Genomic DNA, 24583 nt, shown 5'->3' with positions numbered 1-24583 from the left:
CTGAAGCACGCTAAATTAAATTAAATGACATGCAGTAGAGCCTTTTTTGTTCCCTTTCACTAAATGTTATGTGTTGCTCTCTTCATGTAGGGGCTGTTTAAAAATGAGGTCATTCTTGTTTTCAATATTTGAGCCTCCTGTTTTTGGCACACTGTTTCACACTTCACCTTACCCCCTCACATCCCCTTTACACCATTCAGGCTATTTTTCATACATATATTTTCTGCAGAAAAATATGTGGAACCCTTGATTTGTTCTATAGCACTCAGGGGGATCGTTTGACTTCCGTTAAGAGACCCTGATATGAAGGGATCGTTAATTTTTAGGAGTTTACTGAAAAATATCTTTTTTTTTTTTTTTTGACAACATTTAATGCTTGGTACAGACATATTGGTTATTGGTTTCTTCCAAAGTCAATATCTCGTTTGTATGTTTAACATATTTAAATTTTTACTGAGTAAAGATTAGACTTACTTGCTTGGACAACTTGCAGTTTTTCATACAACGTGTCATTACTTGTTGCGATAGCTCCCATAAGTACATCAGTATGACCTACATCATATAAAGACTAATTTCAGTTGAAACTTCAAAAAACGTTTTCAAGTAATATTTAATTAAAATGTTTAATAAACATTTTCTATGTAATAATATCTGATTTTGGAATTGTAACAAAATTCTGTCTTAAACTAAAATGAAAGCTTTTTCAGATAAAATTTAAAAAACAAAAAAGAAAAATATTGGTCTAAACTATTAGTGTCCAACCTTCTTTTGCCCGAGAGCCACATCTCATATTAGAATCATTTCCACGGGCCAGAACACAAATACAAGTTCAGAACATTACATTATTTTCTAATTAACATGAAAAAATATGCAAAAGAAAACAAAATTAAAAAATAATGATAATTGTCACTCGTTACTTGATGCTTATTTCATTAAATGCATTAGCTTTCAAGACACCAATTTCTGAGTATTTAGCTCCAAATTTGAGATATTCACTAATCGTGCTTTTCGATTTCTAACAAGGGACAAAACAACGAGCAAAACTGAGCAGCTTTGCGGACCAGATATGGTCCGCTGGCCGTCGGTTGGGCAACTGGTCTAAAAATATGCATAAACTGTGTAAATAATTATAGTTTTTTTAATGAGTCTTTTTATTATCCCAATTATAATCTTCATCAATGATTCTTCTAATAGGGTTACCAACGGTGTGAAGGCCACTCCAGTAATAAAGTCTACAGGCAAAGAAGTCTAACCTTCCAGGTTCCGGCAAAAATCATGGCAAGTGACATCTTCAAGTCTCCGACTCAATCTGGCTCTTTCTTTCAGTCTTTCTTTATCATTGACTTTTGTTTTATTGTAACCTTTTTCTATTTTCATTTTGTACTTGCCACACGACTACAACAACAACTCATAACTTATATGATGCTCAATCCACTATTCCAAATGATACACTTTTATGCATAAACTAGAAAATCGCCCGTCAAGGTGTGACGGGAGAAAATTGCTTCTAAAGGGAGTTTTTTTTCGAGGTATAGAACTTTTAACTTGGCAACACTGTTTGATATGTGAGCCACTTTGATAGCTGTCACTTGTTTTGTGTTCAGTTCGGTTTACCATTTCATCATGAATAGACAACAAGGCGGTGCAACATGCCACACAACGCGTGTCACAATTGATTTATTGAAAGAAACGTTATGTGAACGAATAATTTCGCGTAATGGACCCGTGAATTGTCCTGTAGGACTATTTTTGCGGGGCTATGTGAAGTCTCTAGTCTACACCGATAAGCCGCAGACGTCTTGGAAGAGAACATTCGCTTCGTTATCACTGACATACGGCCTCCAATTGCTCAAAAAAGTGAGAAAATTGGACTTCCCGATTGGACTTTCTTTGAGCCGGCCGAAGTGGCCATATGCCGGATATTATATTTATATAAAAATGGCAAAGAATCATCTTTCGAATGAAACCAAATTCATGGTAATTAATACCATTTAACTGTGTTTTATTTGAACCTAAAGTTCTATGCTTCTAAAAAAAACACCCTTTACTTAAACGAAGCAATTGCCTGTTTCGTGATATTTTGATGGTTGAAATTTTGACCCGAACTCTAGTGGATTAACCCTAAACTCCAGTAGATAGCGTTCATTGTTGACCACTGTCGACCACATTTTTTCATTCTCCTAAAATTAGTCTTACCAGTAAAACAGTTTAAGTTACTGGATCCATTTCATTCGTGTCACAATAAAGCATTTCCCGGCATGCCAAAGATTGCCAAAAAATATTATCAAATTACCACGCTATGGCGCGAGTTTCATTGTTGGTGACGTCAGCGTTACTCGATCAGTGAATTCGCTATTATATATATGAATATTTGCACTTTATTCCTGGAGTTTTAAAGTTAGTCTTTTAATTATATTCAAACATAAGGAACCGCTACGTATCATAATCTAAAATCTTAAGTATCAAGTTATTAAAACGTTTTCTTATAGTTAAAACACTAGTGGTACTCGCACGGCTTTGCCCGTAATAGAAAAATCTTTGGTTCGCCTGTATGTTTGCAAATAATGTGTGGTGAATTTTCACGCCAATTGGCTTGTACCCATGTTACGGTTCTACGTTATGATAATTTCGTATCTCGCCAATTGGCTTGAGCTGATGTTATGGTTCCACGTTATGATAATTTCGTAATTTACTCGTCCATCTTATCTTTTTGTTCTTAAAATTAGAATAGAAAAAGAACCACATCGAATTTTCGAAAAATCGCTTCGAGGTGCACACCCCCATACTACAAACTAACTTTGTGCCAAATTTCATGAAAATCGGCCGAACGGTCTAGGCGTTATGCGCGTCACAGATATCCAAACATCCTACAGACATCCAGACATCCTCCGGATAGAGAGACTTTCAGCTTTATTATTAGTAAAGATAGTTATTTGTGCGTGTTGCCATACGGCCTCCCGCAACACGTTCAAAATTCGCTAAATTAAACGAGGGAGGGGAATGGAGTAAAAAGCTTACTTGGTAGAAAGCTGCAACGGTTGCGTTGCTTGATTTTAAGGTGATTTTACGGGCGTAATAGAAAAAAAAAAACAGTAGCTATTTTCATTATCCATTTTTATCAGTTATTTATTCATACTTTAAAATTATAAAAACGCATAATAGTTGAAAAAAAAAATTGAAGTTGGTGGAGGCTGGCAAAGTGGGGGCTCAAAAAAAAGGGGGGTCTCCTGGTTGACATGATTCTAATCCTCCAGGTGGTCTGAAACATATAGTTAAGGTTACTTCTTATTAAACAAGGCTGTAGAATTGTCTGGACGTAGCCGATTTGAAAACATTTTTTTAAACAAAATGGCGTCGATTTCAAAAAAAAAAAAAGTCCAATTTTTGGCTCCTTTTTTAAACTTTGGTATTTTAAAAAATAATGAAAATAAAAAAATAAAAAAACCCTACGTCGAGACAATTTTGATAGTACTAAGAAAGTCTGTACCAAATTTCAAGTAAATCGGTACATTAGAACTTGAGATATATTGTCAACCGTATCGAAAAAAACTAGTTTCGAGAAAAACGCGTTTAAAGTTTGCAGTGTCATTCCAGCAGAGAAGAGTTTATTTTAACAAAATTAACTGTAACTCAAAAATTATTTGAGTTTCCATAAATCCTCTTAGAAACTTATTCTTAAAGGTCTAAACTTTGAGAATATGAAAGAAAAAAAAAATTGATTTTTTTTTTTTTGAATTTCTAGACTAGAATACCTCCTTAATACTGGAGCAATAACAAAAGTATCTTTGATCTGGTGTCTCACTTGAGTATGATGTACAAAAATGATATAGTGTAAGCAGTGCGCAACCACAAAATCTGAGCGATGAAATTTTTTGCAGATTTTGCTTCTTATTCGTATGCAGTGTAACTTCTCGTGAATACTCTCGTGACTTATCATACTATTATAACGAATAAAATTGAATTGGGAAAACAAAGTTTTGAGGCAAATACATTATTGTGTGTTTTCATACAAGAAATACTTTTTTCTTAAATAATAATACAGTCGAACTGGCTTGTAAACGAGTGCGAAGGGACCGCGATATGTGTTCGTTATAACCAAGTACTCGTAAAAAATGGGTTTGTGAAGAAATCATAAGAATTCAAAACACATTTGCTTTATGTGATTTTTATTTCTGTACAGTACCAAACAAATTAGTTAATATGCTTAGAACTAGTCTTATTGTCTCTTTCTTACTTTACTGTTTTCGAGAAATGCTTATTAGTACAGTAAAAATAGGGGTCGGACCCAAACATCCAAAAAAAAAAAGCTAAACCTGGTGCAAATTGTTTATTACCCTCCCAATAAGAACAGGTAAAAAGTCCCACCCCATTGTGCGTCGGGTTTTGGAATGGGGGGCATCTAAAAATTGCTGTTTTGGGTATTTTTCCAGAATTTTTAGAGTAAATTTAAAGTGAGAATATTATGTTTTACTAAATTTAAAAGCATGAAATAAAAGGTGTTTGACCCCCAAGCAGGGGCGGCAAATAGGGGGGTCAAGAGGGGGCGGTCGCACCCCCAAATTTTTTGCGCAGAATGATAGAAAATGGGTGAATTCAATTTATGTAAGTCGGAAATCAATGTTCATTAAAAGAAATCTCGCTGGTTCTCAGTAACTGTTTGATGAAACTCGACACATTCCCAGACTATAAAAAGTGTTTTTCGTTATTTGGATAATGACTTAGGAATTCTTGAAGTATTTTCCGGCCTTTTCAGAACATAGAAAACTGATAGAGAATCATGATTAATTTTATTAACTAAAGAAGACGTTTTCTTATATAGGCTAAATATTTCATACTTGTGTGCCCAGTGTAACGATGGTATGTCCAATATGAGAGGCTCGTGCAAAGTGGTATGGCTGCATGGTTTTCACAAGAAAATTTCTTGATGTTTTACATTCATTTTACGCTCATTTTTGAATGTATATTTATTTAATGAGTGTCCACCGCTTTCTTCTGCTAGAAACACGTTTCAGCTGCTCAATGCATTATATGCTTTCAAAAAAACTTCTTAAAAATGCATGTGATTATTGAATTTAAAAAAAAAACATATCAACAAATACCTGTTATGCGTATAATTATGCAAGCTCGGAGTGACACAAAATGTTCTTCAAGAGTTAAAACCATAAAAATATTTCTCTATAACTTCAAAGCAGTGAATTGACGACTGGAAGAATTATTACAAAACGATTCTTTCAATGATGAAAAAGCTCATGCCTTTTAGCATATTTGACTTCGTTTGAATTTTTATTCAATTTTTTTGTACTGAGGAAAGTTTTTGAAAAATACTTTACTCTATTAAAACAACTTCAATCCGTTACCCTTAATTTTCGAACTATTCAAGCCACAGTTCAATCTACAACTGATCTGTGCACCACACTACCATAGTTTAATTTACAATTGAAACAGAAAATAGATTTTACATAGATGTGTGTTTCAATCAAGCGTGAAACTTAAAAAAAAAAAAAAAAGACAAAAATCCACATGATGATGTGAAGTCAAATATTCATTTTTTAAATTTTGTATGAAGTAATAGATTCAGTTTCGAATGAAATTAACACAAGATTTAATGATAATTATTTTTCTGTATGGTTGGCTCTATATTATCTGGATTGGATTTTTGAAACGAAAAATAAAATGTTTCAGTTATGAGTAAAATTTTTTGCACGAGGCATGAAAAATTACAAGCAATATAGCGACAGATTGGTTATCACATCCAGAGACTGCAGTTCGTCCTTGTTATGGACTCATCAGTCTTGAATAGTGAATAAAAGAACTGGAGGCAGATGACTTCTCATTGAAGCTGAGAGCGCCGACGAGACTAGATTATTCACTGATGAAAAATTAAGCAACTCACAATTTTTGAAGTTGGCCTGGGTGATTTTGAAGAGCAAGATGTAAAAAGTGTTTTCATACATCACTTTGTTACTTCAATTACCTCAGCTAGTAGAAAGATTTTTTATGTCTCAGGAGGTTAGAGAATTATTTTCGAAGCACAATGGGCGAAATATTCAAACGAAGTCATACATGCTAAAGGGCATGAGCTTTCTCACCATCTTTTATATTTAGCTGTACTGGCAAAACAGCACGACACTGGGCACTGATAGATTAGTAACACGATTCCCTGCTCTTCCGAATTCCAAAAATCATGCATTAAAACTTTTCCAAAAGGTACAAAAACTTTAGTATCGAGATATTTTGTATAACTTATTAGAAAGTGAATCAAAATTTTAATTATTTCTAAACACTAATTTTTGTTCATATTAAACCGATTTTATGACCACTTCCTGTTACCTAATGTGTGCTTGGTACGCACTGTGGAAGTACATATTTAAGAATCTCGACCCCCCAAATGAAATGCTGAAATGCCGCCCCTGCCCCCAAGAGGGATGACATAACCCACCAATGCTACAGAACCCCCCCCCCCCTATCCCCGTAAAAGGAAGCAGTACCCCCGACAAGAGGGATGACATAACCCACCAATGCTACAGAACCCCCCTCCCTATCCCCGTAAAAGGAAGCAGTACCCCCGAACCCCCCTCCATACATTTCATATGGAAACATTATTTTATGCTAAGTTAAAGTTAGAAATCGCGTGTGTCCATCTTCCAAGATTGATGGTCCATCTCCTCTCAAAGCTACAGCATCCCCCCCCCCTCCGCCAAATAAAATAAATCCCCCCCTTTTTATTTCAAGTAGAAGTATTATTTCATGCAAATCAAAAATGCATTAAATCATGACTGTCCACCCCATAAGAACAGTAGCTCACCTCCCAAAACGAAATTATATACTAAAATATTATCCTCCCCCCCACCCCTTCTAATGGTGCACATTTGGTTTGGGGTCAAAATGTCGCCACCGAAATGTCGCGGCCAAAATGTCGCCGTTCCAAAATGTCGCCGGGCCAAAATGTCGCCTGTCGAAAATGTCGCCGGTCCAAAATGTCGCCGGCGCGAAATGTCGCCGGTCCAAAATGTCGTCGGTCCAAAATGTCGCCGGGCCAAAATGTCGCCGGTCCAAAATGTCGCCGGGCCAAAGTATCGCCGGGCCAAAATATTGCCGTGCCAAAATATTGCCGATCCAAAATGTCGCCGGTCCAAAATGTCACCGGGCTAAAACGTCGCCTGTCCAAAACGTCGTCGGGGCAAAATGTCGCCTGTTCAAAATGTTGTAGATCCAAAATTCGTTTATTCAGTTGGTAAGACAAATTTAAATGTACAAAAATTATGTTTAACACCAAATTTGCAGAATAAATGGTTACTGCCTTTAATGTATGTCTCCGTTAAAAATGGGACTGGACTAACTGAGTTTCATGATAAATTCTAAAAAGATTATTCCGTTTTGATTCGCAACTCTCGACTGTTTTTCAGCAAACAAATAGAATACAAGCGTTACGTTATCTTATTTCTTGTGACTCGCTATCTACCAACTGTAAAACGTTCTGACGGCGTTCAGTTCTGACGTTCACTAAATTATTTTAAACTTTTCTTCGAGAATAGTGTGTTTGTATGTGACCGATTTTTTGGGGAAATTCTACGTCAAAACCTGTAGTAAGAATTCGAACGATACCCGCAAGTACCCATATATGATTTAGGGCTGCGTGGTTTTTTGCGTCAATTCGTTCAAGATAGTGGAGTAACTGAACGTTTTCATCGATATGCGTGACTGTCATTGCTCAAAAAATGATGAACGGAATCAAATAAAATGTTAGGAAGCAGCAGGGGGACAGATTTTGGGCTCAATAACACCAGAGGGTGGAGCAATCGAATGTTTTTTCCTTTCTTTTTTATTATCTGTGATTGATATATCTCAAAAAGTAATACAGTAGACCCTCGTTTTCAGCGGGTTTATTTTACGCGGTTTCGATTATACGCGGTTGAAGATTTGACACCTTTATTTTATTTACGCAGATGAGTTTCGGTTTTACGCAGATGTGGCAATGCAAACAGGTAACATTTTCCTCTCTTTCAAAACCCAAGCTCCTAAAGATTGCAGATTACACGTAACTAACTGCATTTTGGCGTGCTAATAATCGAACTTGGGTCCTTGGAAACATTTTATGCGATTGGTTCCAGAGCTTTTTCCATCAGAAGTAAAGTGATTAAACTCACACAGTTCAGAACTCACTGGAAAAAGAGCTTTTAGGAGTGACAAAGGAGGTCAAAACCAACGCGGATACCGACTCCGGTGACACACAACCAAAAACGCTCACATTGAAAATTTTCGAACCATCCGTAGACAATAGGAATGATCTTTCTGATTTGTTACTGAAAGAAGATTCTATCATGGAAATGACGCAAGTGATCATGGATGAGTTAATGCTAAGCAAAGAATTAGAGGAAAAATTCTTAATGACTCCCAAAAAACTATCATAGTCAGCTCTTCTTCATAAACAGAAAAAGAAATTAGTTTGTTTTCTTTATGCATATTGTGCATAAAAATTGATATAAGTACACATTAAACTTATTATACAATTAGTCATCACTAGAATGAAGTATTTTTTTTAATCTACGGAACCTAATTCCTATTTTGACACTAATATTAGGTCTCAATTTACGCGGTTTCGATTTACGCAGCATTTCCGTGGAACATAACCCCCGCGTAAAACGAGGGTCTACTGTACAAGGGTTAAGACAAAATTTGGTCTACAGGTATATCTTAAAGGGCGAGTTGCTCATTTATTTTTGGCTTTAGTCATCCTAAAGGATGGATCAGAGAATAAGTTTTATCGTTTTATGTGACTGCTATATCTCAAGAAGTAATGCGAGGATTCATACAAAAATGTAGTATGCAAGTGAAATTAAACGAAAACAAGCCTTATTTTCGTTCTAAGTTGAGTTTCGTAATCGTTTACGTGAGTCAGTGTAATTAAATAAACAATGAAAAATATACTAAATTTATATATGAGAGGTTGAGCATGATATCAATAAAATCTAAATTAGCCGTGTATTCCTCTCATTTTTGTAGCACTTTAACTAGCGTGAGTGTTAAATAAAAACTGAGTTTGCATTCTTATATAATTTGCGTAGTAAAAATTCACTAATTAAAACAGCAATTTTTTCTGATAGAGAAAAACTTATTTGTTTATTATTATTATTATTATCAATATTCTTTTCTTTCTGAATTACCAAGCTATATTGAGCTGGAACTATTACTTTTTGAAACTCATTTTAAAAATAGGTCTAGGTCAAAATTGATCTGAATAATCTCATTGATATCAGTTATTTCACCCTTCATTATGAAATTTTTTCTTTTCTATTTAAAATTGGAAAATGTGATTAGCTGACAAGCGCTACTTCGCATGCATGAAAATATCCTCTTGAAAACCTTCAATAAAATAGCTGTTCTGAAATTGTCCCTTGATGTTCTATCGATTATTATAAATTTCATGAATGTTGAGAATTTAAAATATTTGTAATCGCGTAGAGTCGTTTTTCAAAAATCTGAGTGAAAGACACCTGTTTTAGCAGTTACGGGTTTCATTGATTTCAAAAGATTTGACGGTGAACATTTCGACGTAATTTCAGAATTTTACTCATAAGAGATGGGAGTTCCCACGGCAGTTTTGATCTTACTTTAACCAACGTATATCTCACTGAAAACATAGTTTTTTTTTTCTTTACAGTTCTTAGGGTAATGTTGATAAATCTATGAGAAAATTAAATTTCATTAAGATACTTTTCTACTTTATTTCCACCCTGGCCCGTGATTTCGAATTTTTCCAGTGAAAGGGGAGAGGGAGGATAACGGGCGTATGTATAACCAATGCAAATTTCATAGGATTGCTATAAAAACCACTCCCACTTGTGTATAAAAAAAAATTCAAAGTCGAGGGCCATTCCGCCTGATCCCCTAAATGACTGACCTGTCGCTACCGTAATAATATGCTAGAGTGAAGGAGTTATTTGTTTTTACTTCATTACGCCAAAAAATACAAACCGCCTATTCTCTTGCCATATTCAAATTGCGCCTCACTATTCTTTCATTCGCGTTTAGAACAGTTTAGTTTTACTTCCATACCAATTTTTTGTCTGAATCCTTGCGTTACATCTTGATCCTTTATGTTACATCTTGAGTATTATTATTAATCAGATTAAACGAGAAAAAGAATTCCGTTGCAGCAGCCTTTCACATGTTTACGTTTGTAATAGTATACAGAAAAACGTGTTTTTCTGAAAACTATTAATTTTCTGGAATTAATCTGATGTTTACGAATTAAGACAGGAGAAAACGTTTGGAATTTTTGAAGGAACTTACTTTGAAAGGCAATTAATATTCTTTCGCAACTTTTATGCTGGAAAGCATCGACGTACATTTAAATTTTTCGTACAAATTGAACTAGCGAATTTTAGGCCGGCGACATTTTGGACCGGCGACATTTTGGGCCGGCGACATTTTGGACCGGCGACATTTTGGACTGGCGACATTTTGGGCCGGCGACATTTTGGACTGGCGACATTTTGGGCCGGCGACATTGTGGACCGGCGACATTTTGGACCGGCGATATTTTGGGCCGGTGACATTTTGGACCGGCGACATTTTGGGCCGGCGACATTTTGGCCGCGACATTTTGGGCGTATACCGCACATTTGATTAAATGGCCAGAAAAATTACCCTGAACTGTTTTTTGCTTTCAAATGATTTCTCCTAAGCTTGTAACAAAAAGTCTTCGTTATCAAGATATTTTTTGGAATCTTGATCCTCAGCAAAATCGTTATTGTTGCAGCTATGTCTCACAGTTTGTGCACATAATTGAGCACTTCAGTCCAATTTCAGACTTTTCAAACATCCACTATATCCAATGAACTCCTTAGAGCAAGCACAAGATTTGAGACGCAGAAAGTCTTCTAGAGCAGAAGGCTTGACTGTTGTAATAGGACGTACATTATAATTCTGTGGTTCTTTCTTTGCACCCATCAAAAACGACACTAGCTTTCCCATACTTACAAATTACCTATACACTGCATTGCTGGCATATTTTCTTGAAGCTTACAGATCATTACCAAAAATATGATCAAGCAGGTATCTTCCATCTATTACATATGAGGCAGTGAGAAGCAAAGGGATGCAAGTGGCAAAATTAAAAATTTGGAGATAACCAGTACAAATGGTTGGTGAACCTCTCCTCTATCTTGAGGCAAGAGATGGTACTAGTAGACCTAGTAGTTGCTTCTATACAGCATGATTTAGAAAAGAAAATCAATAAAAGCCTACCTAGGATCTTATCTTTAAATGCGTTTTATTCAAAACTTGAAAATATCCACTTACATCCCTTTGCTTCTCACTGCCTCATATATGACACCAGATGTTCGTTCTGTGATGGTTGATGAACCTTTTGCTTCAGTTAATAGCACTTTAACGATACAAGATTTCTTTCCTTCCGAAACCAGATTCATCGAATACTGATGGAGGATCAGCGCATAACTCGTACCAGAAGTTTTTAGCAATTTGTTATTCCATCTTTAGTTCATACCATTCGGTGTAAAAGATAATTTGGGTTTACACATCTTAACAGATAGTAACTACTCTCGTAACAGAAGCTAAAGACATAACTGTTTACCTCCTTTACAAAGAAATGCCACAAAATTGTTTTTCTTCAATATCCTTTGATATTACTACCCGAACGTTAAAGGTCTCATCGCAACTCATCTTATCATCAACGAGCAATACCACTACCAATTTAAGAGGGAAGAAACTTCTGGGGGCTTTAGAAACGGATTGTGATTTCCAAACTGGGAGACAAAAAGATGTAAATATTTAGCATTCTATTGTTGTATTGCTCATTGCTCTCATCAAGACTTGTTCTATCGTTGAATCACTACAGGTTCTAGACCACCTGAATTTGTCACTGCGTTAGATCGTTGGATAGCTGATGTTTGATGTGATCAAATTTTTTTTTATCGCATAATGTACTCAAAAGTTTGAGATAGTGTTGAAAGTATATGTCCGCATATTTAGCATAATTCACATAACCAGCTGCGTAAAAGAGAGGTAGGTCGGTGTTTGCAAATGAGAACCCCCACTGACTTAGAGGGTGCAGAATTGCAGCATTGCCCGTCTCACTATTGGCAATTTCGGTTTGTCCCCCCTTACGGTGATGGCAAAAGTTTGTATAGAATACTTGAAGTTTGTTAATCAAGAAGTAGGGAAACTGTTCAATTTGGATTTTTTTTATGCTGCACAGGAATTTTGTTTTCCAACGCTCTAAACAGTTTAATAACTCCAGTCACAAATAATTTGGTTACTGAGCTCGCTTAGATCTTTTAGAATTATCATTCTGACATTACCATATTATTGTGTGGCATTTTGTACTTCGGAAAAGTTTAAATCAGGGAAATTTTTTCGTGACCTCCACTGCAATAGTTGATTTTAGAATGTAAATTCAGGGTCCCCCCCCCCCCAAAAAAAAAGCGATGGCGCACCCCTTAAGTGTGACTGAGTATCCATCCAGAATAAAAGCCCTCAAAAAAGAAAGAAATACCCTTTGAAAAAACTGCCTTAAAAATTTCAATAACGCAAAGCTGTTCCATGAAACTCCCCCCCCCCCCCGTCCCCCCTCCCCGCCTGTGCACCTCTGTTAATTAGAATTTTTTTCTGTGAGAGTTTATTATTTTACTATTATAGAGTGGTTTCTGAGAGGTTTGAGAATTTTTTTTAAGTAATAGAAATTATTTTTATTTAAATAGAGGATTTTTCGTCCCCCCCCTTCCCCCCAAAACCCGACGCGCAAAGTGCTGAGACTTTTTACCCCGTCTTGCTGGAAGGGTAAGAAGTAATTTGCAACAGGTTTCACCTTTTTTTTTTGGATGTTTGGGTTTGGCCATTTTTTGGCCTAATTTTACTGTACTATATGGCTAGATATCCTTCGTCACTTACACCCCTGACCTCTAAAACAGTTGGCTGCTTTTCTGCACATCAAAAGCCATCGACTACGTTGAGCGTGGGTCAGCTTGAAATTCTTCACATTTGATATTATCGTTATTGATATCATGATTGTTTTTATCTGATTTAGTTTGAATAAAAGCTACAATAGTAATAACATTGGCAGCGACTACTCGACAAATATTTTTCAAATGCTTCTCTACTCCATAAACTAAAGAAAAGTACAGCAATCACTTGTTCTCATGATTTCGGACTCAGGGGTGCCCACCTGGGGGGGGGGGGATCATGGCGCTGGGGCATGGTATTTTTAGGGGGTGTTTTGAGGAGTATTTTTCAATTTTTGGGGGGCTCATGCTTCGGGGTTCTTTACTATATTGAGGGAGATGCGCCCTTGCTGTTAAGAGGGAAACCCCTGTCTGACTCATCACTAACTTCAGAAAGTATAAGGAATTTTTCCAAGGAAATATAAACTGCACTGGAAGTCAATAGAAATTTTATGAATCCCAAAATATTGCCCGCTTTAAGCAACGGTTTGCTCGTTAAAAACAAGAAATGCTCCAGTAGACTTCACATTATACGAAGTAATTCTGATTTCCTCGTTAAATCGGGGTTTCGTTAAATCAGGGCTCGTTATAAGCGATTTCGACTGTAATTTCTCTTTAAACGGACAAAACCGGCTCATACCATTCATATACTTTGTAAGAGAATGCATTGCAATATCTGCTCCAAGTAGCAATGGGTTCTGAAAAAAGAAAATAAAGAAATAAAAGTATTATGGTAAGCACACATACGCCTGAATGTGGTTGTAAGTACAAAATATATACGTGTATTTCTGCTGCAATAACTTATACCCTGACTTTAAGAGTGGTTATTTCTTCTTGGGTGCTTAATTGAACGAGAAAATGAGTCGGGTTATCGCATCAGTACCATTGCCTATAAGAGAACCTCACTGAAATCAACTCTAATAACAATTCTTCTTTTTGCTAAACTCATCATGAAGAAAAAAAGACATATGCTCTTGATAACTCGAAGCCTTATAACTCGAATATTCCTTTATATCGAAGTTTGCATTTGGTCCCAAATTAGTTTCGTGTTTTCAATACAAAGTTGTCTCTGTATCTCGAATACATACTTCTCTTAAGCCGAAGTTTTAACGCAGGTTGGTTTCAATTTTATGCATAAAAATGCAGTCAAAATAAGAAAAAAGTGGTTTTTCTCCTTTAGCAAATTGTTTTGCTATCACCTTGTAGAAGAGGGATAATTTATTTACAATAGTGCTCCTTAATGTGTTGCAAGATATCTTGAAAACTATCCGATTGTGCTACTTTTTATCATGGCTGACGACCTAGAATTTCACTGATAAAATATTAAATAATAATACAGTCGAACTGGCTTGTAACGAGTGCGAAGGGACCGCGATATTTGTTCGTTATAACCAAGTGCTCGCAAAAAATGGGTTTGTGAAGAAATAAGAATTCAAAACACATTTGCTTTATGTGATTTTAATTTCTGTGCAGTACCAAACATATTAGTTAATATGCTTAGAACTAGTCTTATTGTCTCTTTCTTACTTTACTGTTTTCGAGAAATGCTTATGGCTAGATATCCTTCGTCACTTACACCCCTGACCTCTAAAACAGTTGGCTGCTTTTCTGCACATCAAAAGCCATCGACTACGTTGAGCGTGGGTCAGCTTGAAATTCTTCACATTTGATATTATCGTTATTGATATCATGATTGTTTTTATCTGATTTAGTTTGAATAAAAGCTACAATAGTAATAACATTGGCAGCGACTACTCGACAAATATTTTTCAAATGCTTCTCTACTCCATAAACTAAAGAAAAGTACAGCAATCACTTGTTCTCATGATTTCGGACTCAGGGGTGCCCACCTGGGGGGGGGGGGATCATGGCGCTGGGGCATGGTATTTTTAGGGGGTGTTTTGAGGAGTATTTTTCAATTTTTGGGGGGCTCATGCTTCGGGGTTCTTTACTATATTGAGGGAGATGCGCCCTTGCTGTTAAGAGGGAAACCCCTGTCTGACTCATCACTAACTTCAGAAAGTATAAGGAATTTTTCCAAGGAAATATAAACTGCACTGGAAGTCAATAGAAATTTTATGAATCCCAAAATATTGCCCGCTTTAAGCAACGGTTTGCTCGTTAAAAACAAGAAATGCTCCAGTAGACTTCACATTATACGAAGTAATTCTGATTTCCTCGTTAAATCGGGGTTTCGTTAAATCAGGGCTCGTTATAAGCGATTTCGACTGTAATTTCTCTTTAAACGGACAAAATCGGCTCATACCATTCATATACTTTGTAAGAGAATGCATTGCAATATCTGCTCCAAGTAGCAATGGGTTCTGAAAAAAAAAAATAAAGAAATAAAAGTATTATGGTAAGCACACATACGACTGAATGTGGTTGTAAGTACAAAATATATACGTGTATTTCTGCTGCAATAACTTATACCCTGACTTTAAGAGTGGTTATTTCTTCTTGGGTGCTTAACTGAACGAGAAAATGAGTCGGGTTATCGCATCAGTACCATTGCCTATAAGATAACCTCACTGAAATCAACTCTAATAACAATTCTTCTTTTTGCTAAACTCATCATGAAGAAAAAAAGACATATGCAGCCGACTCTTGATAACTCGAAGCCTTATAACTCGAATATTCCTTTATATCGAAGTTTGCATTTGGTCCCAAATTAGTTTCGTGTTTTCAATACAAAGTTGTCTCTGTATCTCGAATACATACTTCTCTTAAGCCGAAGTTTTAACGCAGGTTGGTTTCAATTTTATGCATAAAAATGCAGTCAAAATAAGAAAAAAGTGGTTTTTCTAATTTAAAAAATTGTTTTGCTATCACCTTTAGTACAGTAAAATTAGGCCAAAAAATGGCCAAACCCAAACATCCAAAAAAAAAAAAGTGAAACCTGTTGCAAATTACTTCTTACCCTTCCAGCAAGAAGGGGTAAAAAGTCCCAGCACTTTGCGCGTCGGGTTTTGGGGGGAAGGGGGGGAGACGAAATAATCCTCTATTTAAATAAAAATAATTACTATTACTACTATTATACTAAAAAAAATTCTGAAACCTCGCAGAAACCTCTCTATAATAGTAAAACAATAAACTCTCACAAAAAAAATTCTAATTAACAGGGGTGTACAGGCGGGGGGGGATGGGGGGGGCTGTCCACGGAGCAGCTTTGCGTCATTGGAATTTTTAAGGCAGTTTTTTCAAGGGGTATTTCTTTCTTTATTGAGGACTTTTATTTTTATTGGGTACTCCGTCACACTTAAAGGGTGCGCCATCGCTTTGAGGGGGGGGGGACCCTGAATTTACATTCCAAAATCACAGTGAGTGCACATTTGCAGTGAAGTTCACGAAAAAATTTCCCTGACTTAAACTTTTCCGAAGTACAAAATGCCTCACAATGATATGGTAATGTCAGAATGATAATTCTAAAAGATCTAAGCGAGCTCAATAACCAAATTATTTGTGACTGGAGTTATTAAACTGTTTAGAGCGCTGGAAAAAAAATTGATGTGCAGCATAAAAAAAGTCCAAATTGACTAAAGTTTCCCTACTTCTTCTTGATTAACTTACTTCAACTTTTCTACAATCTTTTGCCATCACCGTAAGGGTGGGACAAACCGGAATTGCCAATAGTGAGACGGGCAATGCTGCAATTCTGCCCCCTCTAAGTCGGTGGGGGTTCTCATTTGCAAACACCAAGCTACCTCTCTTTTACGCAGCTGGTTATGTGAATTATGCTAAATATGCGGACATATACTTGCAACTCTGAAACTTTTGAGTACATTATGCGATAAAAAAAATTTGATCACATCAAACATCAGTTATCCATCGATCTAAAGCAGTGACAAATTCAGGTGGTCTAGAACCTGTAGTGATTCAACGATAGAACAAGTCTTGATGAGAGCAATGAGCAATACATCAATAGAATGCTAAATATTTACACCTTTTTGTCTCCCAGTTTGGAAATCTCAATCCGTTTCTAAAGCCCCAGAAGTTTCTTCCCTCTCAAGTTGGTATATGTATTGCTCGCTGATGATAAGGTGAGTTGCGATAAGACCTTTAACGTTCGGGTAGTAACATCAAATCATATTGAAGTCAAACAATTTTGTGGCATTTCTTTGTAAAGGAGGTAAGCAGTTATGTCTTTAGCTTCTGTTACGAGAGTAGTTACTATCTGTAAAGATGTGTAAGCCCAAACCATCTTTTACACCGAATGGTATGAACTAAAGATGGAATAACAAATTGCTAAAAACTTCTGGTACGAGTTATGCGCTGATCCTCCATCAGTATTCGATGAATCTGGTTTCAGAAGGAAAGAAATCCTGTATCGTTAAAGTACTATTATCTGAAGCAAAAGGTTCATCCAAAATCACAGAACGAACAGCTGGTGTCATATATGAGGCAGTGAGAAGCAAAGGGATGTAAGTGGACATTTTCAAGTTTTGAATAAAACGCGTTTAAAGATAAGATGCTAGGTAGACTTTCATTGATTTTTTTTTCTAAATCATGCTGTATAGAAGCAACTACCAGGTCTACTAGGACCATTTCTTTCCCCAAGATATAGGAGAGGTTCACCAACCATTTGTACTGGTTATCTCCAAATTTTTAATTTTGCCCTTTGCTTCGCACTGTCTCATATGTAATAGAAGGAAGATACCCGCTTGAACATATTTTTGGTAATGATATGTAAGTTTCAAAGAAATATGCCAGCAATGCAGCGTGTAGGTCACTTGTAAGTATGGGAAAGCTAGTGTCATTTTTGATGGGTGTAAAGAAAGCACCACAGAAATATAAATGAAGTCCTATTACAACAGCCAAGCCTTCTGCTCTAGAAGACTTTCTGCGTCTCAAATCTTGTGCTTGCTCTGAGGGGTTCATTGGATATAGTGAATGTTTGAAAAGTCTGAAAGTGGGCTGAAGTGCTCAATTATATGCACAAACTGTGTTAGACATAGCTGCAACAATAACGATTTTGCTGAGGATCTAGATTCCAAAAAACATTTTGATAACGAAGACTTTTTGTTACAAGCTTAGGAGAAATCGTTTGAAAGCAAAAAACAGTTCAGCGTTATTTTTCTGGCCATTTAATCAAATATGCACCATCAGAGGGGATGGGGGGAATAATATTTTAGTACATAATTTCGTTTTGGGACGTGAGCTACTGTTCTTATGGGGTGGACAGTCCTGATTTATGCATTTTAAATTTGCATGAAATAATACTTCTACTTGAAATAAAAGGTGGGGGGGGTGAAGATTTATTTTTTTTGGCAGAGGGGGGGGGGGTGTTGTAGCTTTGAGAGGAGGTGCACCATCGCTCTTGGAAAATGGACGCACTTGATTTCTAACAATTTTCTTAGCATAAAATAATGTTTCCATATGAAATGTATGGAGGGGGGTTCGGGGGTACTGCTTCACTTTACGGGGATAGGGGGGCTCTGTAGCATTTGTGGGTTTTGTCATCCCTCTTGGGGGTCAAACACCTTTAATTTTATGCTTTTAAATTTAGTATAACATAATATTCTCACTTTAAATTTATTCTAAAAATTCTGAAAAAATACTCAAAACTGCAATTTTTAGATGCCCCCCATTCCAAAACCCGACGCACAATGGGGTGGTACTTTTTACCTGTTCTTATTGGGAGGGTAATAAACAATTTGCACCAGGTTTAGCTTTTTTTTTTTTGGATGTTTGGGTCCGACCCCTATTTTTACTGTACTACTTGTAGAAGAGGGATAATTTATTTACAATAGTGCTCCTTAATGTGTTGCAAGATATCTTGAAAACTATCCGATTGGGCTACTTTTTGTCATGGCTGACGGCCTAGAATTTCACTGCTAAAATATTTTTTTATGAAGAGCTAAAATAATAATTTACTTTATCTAAACTTTACGTTTTGTAGTCAATCTATTATGCACTATTTCTTTAAAAAAAAAAAAAAAATCATTTTTAAACTTCTGGGAAAGGAAGATCAAATAATTCGAGCTACCGATAACTCGAAGTTTTTAACCGGTCTTTTGGGACTTCGAATTATTGAGAGTTGACAATAGTTAAACTTTAAATTACAGAAATCGAATTATGTAAATTGCAAAAAGAGGCAATCTACATATATGTGTGTGTGTGTGAATGTCATACTTTTTTCAACAATTTTGATCCTCTCTCCCTTGTCACAATGAGTCACACTTCACCTTACCCCTTTCCCTCGTCAGATGTCATGCTGTTTTTCATGAACATATTTTAATTAAAAAATGCGTGATGTTACACTTCGTGAAGTGTCTCTTCTCCCTTTAAAGCGTAAGGACATTCGTAGAAGGAAGGCCCCTAATAAATATATAAAAGTTTTTTAAAAAAAGAAAAAAATACACGTGCTGATGCTAGAACGTTTGTAAATAAACAATTTGACAGGAATTGTAATATTCCTGCAAAGAAAAAATTAAGGGATTGAAGAGGAAAAATTATCAGACAGGGGAAAGAAAACCTCTTCTAATACAGTAATCACTTTTCACTCCAGGATAATCATCATTATTTATGGTTAAACCAGTTGGATGCATTGAGAAGAGATACAGTGGAGGGAGTGAAAACTTTCATTTGTGAAACAAAGATCCCGAGTCACGTGATCTTGAAGCAAAGCATTGGAAGAAATCAGGTTTCATTCGCTAGTTTCACGCAGACGTGTTGACCATTCGTCGTTATTGAGTCACGTGACTTGGAGTCCTTACCTGAGCATTTGCTAAGCAATTGATTGGACGTGCTCCCCCCATTTACTGATTCCTTCTCTAAGGTTGGATGATGGGACCCTGATACCCTGAAGACAGCTCTGATTTTTTGATCCAGACCAGATACTCAAGCAATCCCTTGTCCAGCACCCCCAGAGGTATCGTTTCACTTGGAGGACTTTGTGACCACGAGCATATTTAACGTTCCCCACTCGCTATTAATAAAGACGATGGATCTTCGACCAGCCAGGATCGAACCAGAGACCCTCCGATCACAAGTCCGATGCCTTACCGATCAGGATACCACAATACAGTTATCATTGGATGATTATTTAATCAATGGATGATAAAACCAGTCACTTTTTAAAATCAATTCTGGAAGAATATAATCATCACAGTATCCAAACGAGTAAAAACCAACCTTTAATTAAATCACTATCGCCGTTTTATAAAATTAAGCTCGCTAAAAATTGAAAAGACTATAATATGTTAAAAATTACAAGAATATCAAAATTATTTTATCAATCGATGTCTGGAAAGAAATTGATGCCATACGACAATGAGTTTAAAGAACAAAGTATAAAACATGAATAAAACAAAGGTAATGTTGAATGTAATATTTTTTTTAAACTTTCAAACAATGTTGAATACGCCTTTTTCAAATTCGGTTAATCAAACAAAAAGACGCCAATATTTGAGACCCTTGTGCTAATAAAATAAATGTACGTTTTGTTTCGTGAAAATGTCAACTGTATTTTGAAACACTTAAACGCAGTGCATTCATCAATACATTTAACAGCACATACATCAACAGTAGCAAGTCATTTCTTTTTTTAGAACGTTTAAACTTTAAAACATTTTATTTCATTAGGTGCAGGTATGCCGGTTTATAAAATCACCAGCTTTACAATATCAAATGTCTTCAGATAGAATGTGATTTTAATAAGCAGCTGGAACTGTGCAAGGTAGTACCGATGGGCAGACTATAGCACCCAGATACTGGGGTTTCACCATCATTAATGTTTTGTAAAGTCGCTAACGAATGGTAGTGCGGGTCGCGTTTTGTAAATTTAAATAATCTGATTTTTTATGATTCGTATTGATCACAAATGCGTGAGAAACTGGAAAATTTATATTTGAATAAATACTTTCTGTCAACATATGCTTCAAAAATTATAGAAGATGTATTTTTCTGATTTCTACAAAAGTTGTGTTTAACGCATTATTATGCATAAATAAAATGTTTCAAGTGCCATAAATTGTCATGTAAAACATGCGCAATGTATATAGGGAGTTCACATATGAGTCCATGAGAAGCAAAGGGATTGTAAGTGCCAAAATTTAAAATTTGAGATAATTAGTATAAATGGTAGGGCAACACTCTCCTCTCTTTTAGGGCAAGAGATTGTACTAGTAGCCCTGATAGTTGCTGCTATACAGCATGATGTTTTAAAAAAAACGTGCTGATTTGTGCATCACATGACTTCCTTATACTCCAATATAATGCCATTTCCCCATTCCTGGCAGTTTTAATGTGATTCAATAGTTTACTCTCTAAATATCACCAACAGTGTCCAAATTGAAAACAGATTTAAAAAATTTTCAAAATAAAATTTAAAAAATCCGCCAAATTTGTCGCCAAGTTGGCAACAAATCTTGGCGACCAAAAGACTGGCGATATATCGTCAAGTGTCCGCCAATTTTTAACACCACCAATGATTCCCCCCCCCCCCCAAAGGGGCAAAAGATTCCTTTGGAAACAACCGAATGCAAACAAAAGGGGAGATACACAACTAGACCCCATTAGGAGTCTAAGTACCAAATTTCAACTTTCTATGACTTACCGTTCTTGATTTATGCAACGTACATACGTATATACAGACGTCACGAGAAAACTCGTTGCAATTAACACGGGAATGGTAAAAATGGATATTTCGCGTGTCTGTACGTTCTTAGGCACTTTTCCACGTGTGGTCGAGTCGAAAAAAAACTCAACATTCATTCGGGGATGAGTAAAATGGAAATTAAGGTCGATTTTTGAGTGAAAATTTTTTCGCGAATACAATACTTCCTTTTTTGTAAAAGGAAGTAAAAAAAATATAATGAAAGCCGATCTAGGATAGGAACGTTAAATGCGTTTTACTCGAAACTTGAAATAGTCCATTTAGATCCCTTTGCTTCTCGCTGCCCCATATGTAACCGCACGTTGTTAAATTAGTAAAATAAGGGTCGTGATGTACAAAAGGTTGCTAGCAGAAGAAGGTTGAAATTTTGTTTGTATAGCATCTTTAGGTATTTCTTATGTATCTCCCTTGTTGTTTGCAATTGGATTTTTAAAAGCCCTTTTGCTCGTAAAACAAAGAATTTAATTTTCTATTTATTTGTTTTATTTTTTATGATACTGATTCTTTCCATGTTATGAAAGCTCAAACTAACGAACATGTTTTTTTTTTTTTTTTAATTAATTACAGCACTTACTTGGCAATAAGGTGTCATAAACGTATTATCCACAGCTAAGAAGATGTCAGGATATTTTTTCAGGATCGCTGCAACTGCTGCTATATCTATCATTTTCATCGTAGGATTAGAAGGGGTCTCTATCCAAACCATCTAGAAAGAAATTTAGAGTAATAGGGGAATGTGGGGCAAAGTTAAGAAGACTGAGTTTTTTCAAAATGAACAAATCTGAAATTTGTTTCGAAAATTACAGGACATAAAGAAAAAACATTGTATTTTATAATAAAACTTGCGTTGAAACAGTATTTTTTACTTTTGGCAGTAAATTTGAGTTTTCGAAAAAAAAGTTGAATTTTTTCACTTTTTTTTATGGGGCAAGGTGAAAAATGAAATATTTTTCTAATGAAATATTTTCTATTCGATTTTAAAACGTATTTTTGATTAAAAGAATCAGTAAATACAAGATTGAATCAATAAATGAATTAATAAACGAATAATTAAATGAATAAATCAATTAATGTATGAAGAAAACTATATGAGCCAGTTAAAGAATGAATACATAAGAAAATAAGTGAATGAACTAATAAATATAAGGCAGTTTTTAAATGAAGGAATGTAAATGAATCAATTTCTAATGAAACCGTAAGTGATTTAAATTAAACGATTGAGTGAGTAAATGAAATAAATTATTTCACTTTGCCCCATCCACTTTGCCCCATGTACTTGAGTAAATGAACAACTTATTTAAAATACAAATAAGCTTAATATTAACTAAATAAATATTTCACTGAGTATTAGAAGGTCTGAATTAATATTTAAAATGTTAATTGCATGAACTTTATCATTTTATCGTAACAAAAATAATTTTTGGCTTACAACAAAATATTACAATATGAGTATCATTTTTTTAAATTGCCTGTATTACCAAATGCTTTAATCTTCGGCGGTATTTTTTTCCTGACTGTAATACACTACATGTGGTATTGCATAGTTAAAATAATACCCGATTGGTGGCAGTAAAAGCAGAGTAAATATTTCACCTTTTCACTTTAACCCGCTTGTTCACTTAGCCCCATATTCCTCCACAACGAAATTGATAAAGCACTAAACAGTGGCCGTTACTTAGAGATAAACTAAGCGATATCCTCAAAAAGGTTGGATTGCACACAGTGCTTGAATTCATCAAAAAATACCTGAAATTTTCAAAGCGAGAACGGGGGGGGGGGAATCTTTGGTCCCTATTACTTAAGTGCACCTTTGCTATAGTATTAAATAGTTCTGAGTCAAAATATTGTGTTTACGTTTGATTAAATTTTTAATGGATTACAAAGTTACGAGTTGGTGTTATACAAATTATCTTGACATTTGTCCATCTTAAGGGATAGGTGTCCATCTTAAGGCACTTGCAGGTATATTTGACGAGTATTATATAATTTTTAAAAAATGTGGAGGTAGGGAGATAAAAGTATAACAAAAAAAAAACATAATTCCGGTATTTTCGGACATAAAAATACCGGAAATACGTCCGAAAATACCGGAAATTCGGTAAAATACCGGAACACAATCACCCCTGTTCTTTTTCTTTTCTTTTTTTTTTTTTTTTTTTTGTAAATGAAACTGTTGTAGATGGTCAGTTATTAATCTTAAAAATCAAAAGTGGAAAATTGTGATATGGAATACTAAAACTCACATCTCAATAATAAATTATTCAGAACAATTTCTTAAAAAACGGTGTAAAAATTGTGCAATTGAAAAACAGTTAAGAAGCAGGACACTTATAGACAGGGTTTCCAGATTTAAGAACAGTAAATACGGGACAGGCTTCGAGGAGTGAAGGGGGGGGGGAGAGATTTTTGAGGTTGAGGACAATCATTGTTTATGTATTTTTAAGGAGTGATAAACAACCATGTTATAATAGCTTTCCATAGATTTCTCTCAGTATATTTATGGGTGAGCACATTTTAGAAGGAACTCTAACTCAAAGAATAAAGCAAGCAATAGAACGAAGCTCAGTAAACATAGCGACGTTAATAGGAACAGGTAAAAATTAGTTTTTTACTTGCGTTCGCTATAAGTTAAACGGTGCAATTGAAAATTTTTCTTGTTAAATGTGGCTACTTTATCTCAAATAGTAATGCAATTAATCGTACAGTATAACTTGTTTTTCAATGCCATACCAGCCAATGGAGAAATCTGAATGAGTAAAATAATTTGAATGCATCATTTGCCACTTATCATTTTCATTCATATCTTTTTGTGCAACTAAGCTATTAAGCACTTCCTTTATTGTTGAAAAGTCATCGTATAGATCATCTACTGATACTTTATTTTCAATATGTAACTGTTCTACAATAGCTGAGAAGTCAGAAAACTACTTTATCCATTAAAGCCATTGGTCTTAAAACAAAAGGGGGATTTTTATCTATGAAATCAAACCATTTACTCGTGTGT

At 35.4% G+C, this 24583-nt stretch overlaps 1 protein-coding gene across 1 annotated transcript in view; it reads right to left on the bottom strand.

The window, feature by feature from the left end:
* Positions 1-474: 474 nt before the first annotated feature.
* LOC129232263 (cystathionine gamma-lyase-like) overlaps positions 475-24583 on the bottom strand; it is a gene marked incomplete at its 3' end in the record, with an annotated part of 41774 nt that continues 17665 nt past the window's right edge. The window contains exons 3-5 of the mRNA XM_054866465.1: positions 22154-22285; positions 15229-15286; positions 475-552 (exon numbers count right to left, since the gene is read on the bottom strand). Coding sequence (XP_054722440.1) covers positions 475-552; positions 15229-15286; positions 22154-22285 — 268 coding nt within the window. The remainder of the gene's footprint in view (positions 553-15228; positions 15287-22153; positions 22286-24583) is intronic.

The sequence above is a fragment of the Uloborus diversus genome, unplaced genomic scaffold, assembly GCF_026930045.1.
Source record: "Uloborus diversus isolate 005 unplaced genomic scaffold, Udiv.v.3.1 scaffold_1132, whole genome shotgun sequence".
Lineage (NCBI taxonomy): Eukaryota > Metazoa > Arthropoda > Arachnida > Araneae > Uloboridae > Uloborus > Uloborus diversus.
Note: the sequence above shows the minus strand (reverse complement) of the source record. Positions and strands in the feature narration are given on the sequence as shown.